The following is a 7,998-nucleotide window of genomic DNA, read 5'->3' as shown; positions in this document are numbered from 1 at the left end:
GTGTATTTAAGAGAAATTACTTTATAATTCATTCACAGAAAGCTGCAATCATAAATGTAATGCTTTTAGGGGACATTTAGCAGTATACTCCAAACTACTGCCTCTGATTGTTGAACAAAAACTAGAACACAAATACATAAATAAATAAATGAAAAGTTGACACTTCATAATTCACAACTAACATATCCCAGTGAAAACTAATCCACAGGTTTAGGGTTGGAACTATCAATTCATCTAAAACACTAATCTGTTCCTGTTCCTGTAATACTGCTACACAGCTCATCTTAGACCCTAAAAAACTGGATTCTTAATGCCACTTAAATTATAATATTTAACATATGAACAACTGTACATTAAGAAAGCATCTTTATGATGCACCAGCTGCTCCCCATGCTCAATACATACAACCAATTTCGAGTCATTGACCACATTTTACAGAAATGGCCTCAGAATGATTTCTTCTGTCAGCTTTTACACAAGCCAGTTTAAAAAAGCTCCAGTGATTCTGCTGTTTAACACTGACAGAACTGTGAGGAAAGTTGTTCTTGGGGGAAAAAAAATTACAGGAGCCATTTCTTCACTTCTATTTGCTTATCATACATCCGGGTGGTGACTCAGATGATATCAGTTAGAAGTGAGTCAGATGTCTCAACTAAACTGTCTTAAATGTCCTAAACTGTGTCTGTGTATATATGTGTGTGTGTGCGCGTCTGTGTCTGTGTGCATGTGTTTCTGTTTATGTGCGTCCTCTCACACACTCCTTAACATTTTCAAATTTTTCAATTTAATGACATGTGATTGGAGATTTAAGTCAATGTGTGAGCACAGCATCATTAGTTCATTTTAATAACCGTCAGATTTGCAGGTAAAGCAGTCTTTATGTTACATTGTTTCTTCATAAGATGTTTGAGAAACCGAACACAACACCTCTAGATAAGTTTAGTCACCGCTCATGATTATAACATTTGGCTTTCTAGAGAAGAATACTTTTCAGATTGCATCATTAATTAAAGCTGCATTCCTCTACAGTGCGTTGTGGGTTGTATGCTGGTACCTCAGTGCTGGGATTGTCAAATGGGAGAGTGCTAGGTTGTATTTGTTAAATAGATCTATCTTGTTTTTATCTACTCTTGAAACCAAGAGATTTTTAATTGTATTTAGGTTTTTACTTGGACAAATAAGTAATAAGAATGTAACATTATTGTTTTGGGAGGACATTTTACTGAACATAGTCAAAAACTTTTCACCATTGACTAATTTTACGGCACCGTGAATTTGATTAAGTTTAGTTATTATGAGAAGTTTTGTAAATGTTCATAAAGCCGCTTTTGTCATAATATTTTCTGTGCTGTGTAATAGATCTAAAGGGTTTTAAGGGTTTTCTGTATAAGTAGGATGTTTTTGTGTGATTGCTAGACATCTTGACTACTGGATTTTTCTGAAGAGCAGTTCTTTATGCAAACAATAAAGTCCACTAACTGAACATGAAACAGCTCCGGGCATGACAGAAGCTTTTGTGTGTGTGTGTGTGTGTGCGTGTGTGCGCGTGTGTGTGTTCTCTTATTGCTTGCATCATGAGGACATATATCTGTGTAAACAGTCAAACATAAACTCTTTAGTCCCATTCATTTTCCAGCTTCAGGTTAAAGATTTGGTCTATGTGTAGGTCGACCATTCGAACATCCAAAATCATGGCTGCACAGCTGAAGGTGTTTTTGAGAGAGAGAGAGAGCGTGAAAGACCATACTTATTAGAACTTAAAACCACTTTGGATTTGGTTTTACGATTCCTCCATTTGGCTTAACATCTGATGGCTTTTTTTTTCATCCTGGAGTTCACCGTGGTGATGAGACTGATAATAATGGATGGATTAATAACAATAATGGATTGCATTTATATAGCGCTTTTCAAGGCACCCAAAGTGATTTACAGTTCCACTATTCATTCACTCTCACATTCACACGCTGGTGGAGCCAGCTACAGTTGTAGCCACAGCTGCCCTGGGGCAGACTGACAGAAGCGAGGCTGCCATATCGCACCATCGGCCCCTCTGTCCAACACCAGTAGGCGGTAGGGTAAAGTGTCTTGCCCAAGGACACAAGGGCCAGGACAGCGAGCCCGGGGATCAAACCGGTGACCTTCCGGTTACAGATACGCTTCCCATCCCTAGAGACAGCAGAGCACTAAAGAATGAGAGTGAAAGGAGGTAAACAAAGGCAACTATGAGCAGAGACCGTAAGAAGGATCATAGTGCTGACAGAAAACGATAGAGACATGAGGCAGTTGGGAGATAAAGGAATGATTAACATTAACATAGAAGTCACTCCAACAAAAAAGGTGTAGCACTGACAAAGGATCGCATGTCATTCTAAAACAAAATGTGAGGTTGGTAACTTTGACAACAAAAACCACTTCGTTGAATAGATATTAAAGAGATATCGCAACATGCTCCCGGTTCATACAAGAGTTCAAAGGAACAACATAATAATGAAGTTACAGTAATAAGTCATCATTTTATTGGCTGTGATCCATCCATTTTTTTTTTTTTTTTGGCCTATCCAATTCAGAGTCGTCAGTTTGTAATGTTTAGAGGACCTGATCTGTCACAGATGATTATATGGATATTATCCGGATAGTAATTAGTGCTGTCAAGAGATTAAAAAAAAATAGAGATTAATTAATTATGATTTTTAATTAATTGATCTAATTAATCTCTTTTTTAATCTCACCTAAAAATAGCTGAGGAAAGCCCTCAACTTATTGTGGCAGACCAAAAGACTGATATAACAAAGAAAGTGACTTTATAAAGTCATTTATTGTTTAACAAACGTTAAACAGATGCAACCATTTACATACTGTTGTATTCTTTTGTAAAATAAATGGAAAAATAAATACAAATAAAATCAAATAAATTAAGTGCTGCAAGTTAGCACATCAGAGTTGCTCTTTTCTGAGCAATACAGCACTGAAATTCCTCTGCTTCAGATAATGAAAAATAAAACTGACATTGCAGTGCTGCAAGTTAGCACATCAAAGTATTCTTCCATCACAAAAAAAAGTGCTGAACATCAAGCAATCTATTCTAGTAGGCTACAAATGACACAGCAGCTATGCTGACCACATGTGTCTCATTTCTTCTTCCTCAGCCAGTCGCTAAGACACACCAGCCTGGTAACATTTTCTGGAAGCAAGGCTGCCCTTTTCTTTTGCACTATGTGGCCTGCAAGGCTAAAGAGTCTCTCACAGGGTACAGAGGTAGCTGGGGAGGCCAGGTACTTTTGTGCTAGGACTGACAGCTTTTCATAGACTCCTGAGTGAGCATACCACCACTGCAGGGGACAGTCATCAATACTGATGCTGGGTTCTGCTCTGTAGCGCTGCAGCTCTCCAGACTCAATTCCATCTTCTGAGTCAGAGTCAGACCCCAGAAGGAGTTCGCTCCTCCTCTTCTTCTGAGCTGGTCCATCATCCTCTGTGGAGGGCTGGAGACTATCTGCTCTTCTGGGCTCTGCTGCCTGGAGCATATTCTCCAGAATGGTCCACACCTGAATGAATGAATGAATGAATGAATGAATGAATGAATGATTGTGATTAAAACTAAGTGCTTTTTTATTTTTTATTTAATCTTGTAAAGAACTTTGTGTTCCATATAATAAATAAAAGTTTGATTTGATAATGAATTGGACTCATTAGTCCAGCTTAACCTTATTGTCCTACCTGTTCCCTCTTTTCTCTTGGAAGACATTTCAAATCCTTAAACCGTGGATCCAATGCTGTGGCCACCTCGAACCATATCTCGTTGCCATTAGCTCGTCGTGCTGCCAGATCCTTCTGGAAGGCATTCTTGAACTTCACCACGTAGGCAGGATCATCATCAGTAATGTCCATGACACGGTACAGATGGCGAAAAGCAGGCAGCACTACAGAGCAAGAGACGTAGGCCTCACCACCCAGCAGCTCTGTCACATACCTGCAGAGGTGGAGAGGTTTGCTAAATAAACCTAGCTGGATTCATTTAAATCAAAGTGTAACTGATTTCCAATTTAATTGTCCTTAAAAGTTCCTTGTTATGTTCATTAATTTTGATTTTACACATGTAACAGTAGTTTATATAATTAAAATGGGAAGGTGTTTATTTGAACTTACTTGCATGGTTCAAGCAGGAGCTCCAGCCTCTGCAGTTTCGCCCACTCAGCTTCGGTTGGCAAGACCAACCTGTGGTTCTGTTGGTGCAACGTAGCCTGGACAGCCTCTCGGTTACATAGGAGGCGTGAGACCATTGCGAGAGTCGAGTTCCACCTGGTGGGTACATCCTGTATAAGTTGATCGCTCTTCTTTCCGAGTGCTACTTGTTGTTGGTTAAGTTCTGTGGTACTCGCAGGGCTTTGTTTAAAATGACCAACAATCTTGCGGCACTTTGCCAGTACACCGACAAAACCACTGCTATCGAGACATACCGTGATGGTCCTCTGGAGAATGTGAGCATTGCAGGCGATGTGCTCATATGGAAGTGCTCTCATAGCAGCCAGCATGTTTGCTGCGCTGTCTGTGCCAATGGTGGATATCTTGTTTTCAATACCCCAGTCATTTGCTACCTTGAGGAACTGTTCGGCGCATTTATCAGCAAAGTGCCTGGTTTCTGTTCTCATGACGGTCAGTGCAAATGAGTTGAGGTTCCACTCACTATCAATAAAGTGTCCAGTCACCCCAAAATAGCTGTGGTTGCCAGCTGAGGTCCAGTGATCTCCGGTTATAGCAACACAGTTGGGAGAATCCTCCGCCAAAATCTCAAGTTTGTTTTTCTTTTCGCCGTCGTACATTTTGCTGATTTTGGTCGTTACTGTAGTCCTGCACGGCGGCTTGTATGACGGGTCATTGGACGCAATTTGCAACACCTCTGTCAATCCTTCGTCCTCTACTATATTTATCGGCCTACAGTTCATCGCTATCCACTTGGCAATAACATTAGTCAGCCTGTCGGTCGCAGACTTGCTCATACGAGGGGTATTCTCTAGTTTTGTTTGGCGAAAAGCTTTGCTCTGGCTTGCTATATTGCTAACGCCTTCACTGCTAGCTGTTGCTGCACTCGCGGCTGCGTGCTTTGCGTTGAGGTGATAGGCCAAACTTGAGCTGCTTCGGTGGTAAGCAAACTCCTTCTTACACTCTAGGCAGACCACTTTACCTTTGTCAATGGTGCCGTCGGGGCGTTTATGAAATACAAATTTCCCGTTCATTGGGCCAACAACTCTCAGATGCGCCTCCATATCCACACTGTAAGCTAATCACCACTTCTCACCTTGACCTCACGACGTGACTCCACCCCCAACAAGTCAAGCACAAGGAGCCCAGCACATAAAAACGGATTTTATAACATAGCAACTCTCATACAAAATCAATGACGTCAAGAGATTAAAAATTAGATTAACGAGATTAAAAAACATAACGCGCTAAATAGCATTGTAATTAATTAATCGCAATTAACGCGATAATTTGACACCCCTAATAGTAATATCGTAAAATATTTTGTAAAATACAAACTACATGTATCACAAAGATCACAGATATGGCAAAATGTCATCAAAGATTATTCAGGAAATATAATGAATATAATATCTGAATATAATGAAATAAAACGGGATTATATTATTTTCACCTATATCACCATTACCGACTTGGCGAAATGAAAATATCAAGGGTCAGACACAGATCCTTCCAAATGTTAACTTATCTTAACTCATAGTTTTCTGTAAACTCACCCACACCCTCAAATCTTACTTGGCAAAGAAGCCCTTATAACTCCCAAAAGATCCATTACATGCAGTTTTTTATCTGCCACATATAGGAGTCACTAGGATATGAGTGAATGGGACAAGTATCCATGATCTTTACAGAGTTCTGCTACTCCACAGATGGTGATAAATGATGTGATTACTAACCACACCAAGTCGGGGACTGTGAGGGAAAAAACTAGAATATCCAAGAGATCCCACAGAGACGCAGGGAGGACATTTATTTATTTATATTGGCCTTGTGAAACTCTTATTGATTGAATGTGATTTAAAAACTTTTAGATACTTTCATGGTTTATAGAGCTAGGTGTGTGTGTGTGTGTGTGTGTGTGTGTGTGTGTGTGTGTGTGTGTGTGTGTGTGTGTGTGTGTGTGTGTGTGTGTGTGTGTGTGTGTGTGTGGTTTTGTACTTGAGAAAAAGTTAATGCTTGGATTAGTTGAGTCACCTGTACTTCTTACACAATCTCTGTTGGGCATGTTCACTCCACTGCCAGGGTGGAACGTGTGCTTCTCCGTGTAACAGGATGGAGTACTGTGACCAGTAACCCTGGTGCAGCCCTACGTTTTTAAGAGTATCAAAGATAAAAGGGACCTACTAAGGGCTGCAGATGACACTGAGCAGAGGACCTGTTTGCCCTGAAGGCACTCCAAGTGTCAAGAGGGCAAAAGTCGAGGCTATTTGTTCAGTTCGGGTGAAACTCGTTCACCTGTTCCCAGTTTCAGTAAAGCTTACTCTGATGCTGTGTAGTTTGTTTTATATCCTCTGGAAACGACTGTAGGCGGTCACTCATGCAGGATATGGCTATTTTTACTGTACTCGGTCACAGTAAGAAAAAAACCATCATGTGACATGGCAGACTTGTATTTTCCTCTGTTTGGAGAAGCAATGCTAATACAAACTATACAGGGGATCTGACTCTATTGAAACACTCCTTAAAAGCTTTGAGGTTACACTTCTATCCTTTTGGCGGGGCCAGTGATACAAATACAAAGGATTATTTATCAGGTGCCAGGAAGTTATAAGGAAGGTATTCATTGAGAGGATTGACTTGTAATGTACTGTATAAGCGACGATAACGGTGCACTGTGCCAATATTTACATTACACTTCAGTAAGTGAAATATTGACCTAAAACTGATCGAGAGTTTTAGGTAATATAGCTTAATATATTGGCATAATATAGGTTGACACACTTCATGCAACATTTAAGTCTAAAAATCTTGGACGTAAGAAAAAAAAAACATAAACAAAAAGAGACACTGAAAAACACACAACATTTCAGACTGATAATGTTCTTGCTCTTGTTTTTACACACCTGCCTCTAAGTGCCTCTTACTTTTACTGGCTTGAACGTTATATGAATATTAACATTTATATAAACCAAATCTTAAATCTTTTATCTGTAAGGATATTGGCGAAAGGAAGGAGAATAATGATGCTGACATCTTTTATTTCAAAAATAAACATTTACAATTACCGTAATTGTCGGGCTATAAGCCGCTACTTTTTGCACAAGCTTTGAACCCTGCGGCTTTTAGTCAGGTGCGGCTTTTCTATGGATTTTCCATGATTTTTGTGATATCGTAAGACGATTTGTTTTGTTTGTTCCGCTGTTGTACGGCACTACGTTGCCTGGCGGAAGGATCGAGGTTCAAGAGTGGTATGTTAGTCACATGTCCGTCCGCCAGGCAACGTAGTGCCGTACGAAGTAGCGCGAAAAACAAACTTCAAAGTAGCGCTACGCATTCAGCGGGAGGCGTGGATGACGAGCGGCGATAAACTTGCGAAAAGCAAGTTATGCCCAACTCCACTGGTGGATTCTGACAGCGTGGAAAAGTGCGAAAACATCCACGATCACCAACGGATTTTGAAGGGCTGGACTGCTGCATGATGGAGAGGAGGACACCGCCACGGCCCTTCTGAGGGTGTTCGACTCTGACAATGAGGATTTCTTTGGTTTTGAAAGTGACAACGAAGGAGAGAAGCGGAGAGTGGATGACGAAGCCATCCTGAGCCTGTTCCTTTCCGACATTGGAGAAGAGGACTTTGGTGGTTTTAGAGCGCAGGAAGAAGAGAAAGATGGTGAATGACTGACTTTTCTTCTTGTTAAAGCCGTGTCACTGCACCTGAGCCTAAAAGGTAGTCCGAATCTATTTTTCTGGTGTGCTGTAGGTTACTGTTATGTACTACATGTGCAAATATGTACCCAT

The 7,998-nt window shown here is 40.5% G+C and overlaps 1 protein-coding gene across 1 annotated transcript; it reads right to left on the bottom strand.

The window, feature by feature from the left end:
- Positions 1–2,886: 2,886 nt before the first annotated feature.
- Positions 2,887–5,089, bottom strand: LOC113011406 (zinc finger BED domain-containing protein 1-like). The gene is made up of 3 exons (XM_026150975.1): positions 4,147–5,089; positions 3,718–3,970; positions 2,887–3,545 (listed from the first exon to the last, which is right to left on the bottom strand). Exons 1-3 carry the CDS (start codon positions 4,995–4,997, stop codon positions 3,129–3,131), a joined length of 1,521 nt encoding a protein of 506 aa, XP_026006760.1. The 5' UTR covers positions 4,998–5,089; the 3' UTR covers positions 2,887–3,128.
- Positions 5,090–7,998: the final 2,909 nt, after the last annotated feature.

This window comes from Astatotilapia calliptera, chromosome 18 (genome assembly GCF_900246225.1).
Source record: "Astatotilapia calliptera chromosome 18, fAstCal1.2, whole genome shotgun sequence".
Taxonomy (NCBI): domain Eukaryota; kingdom Metazoa; phylum Chordata; class Actinopteri; order Cichliformes; family Cichlidae; genus Astatotilapia; species Astatotilapia calliptera.
This window is presented reverse-complemented; position numbering and strand designations above follow the sequence as displayed.

What these genes read in the sequence shown, in the direction of transcription:
- LOC113011406 (XM_026150975.1), bottom strand. Translation starts at nt 4,997, where the DNA reads ATGAGCAAGTCTGCGACCGACAGGCTGACTAATGTTATTGCCAAGTGG. An exon ending in CTCCTGCTTGAACCATGCAA is followed by an intron (nt 3,971 to 4,146) that starts GTAAGTTCAAAT and finishes CCACCTCTGCAG; the next exon opens with GTATGTGACAGAGCTGCTGG. An exon ending in CAAGAGAAAAGAGGGAACAG is followed by an intron (nt 3,546 to 3,717) that starts GTAGGACAATAA and finishes TCATTCATTCAG; the next exon opens with GTGTGGACCATTCTGGAGAA.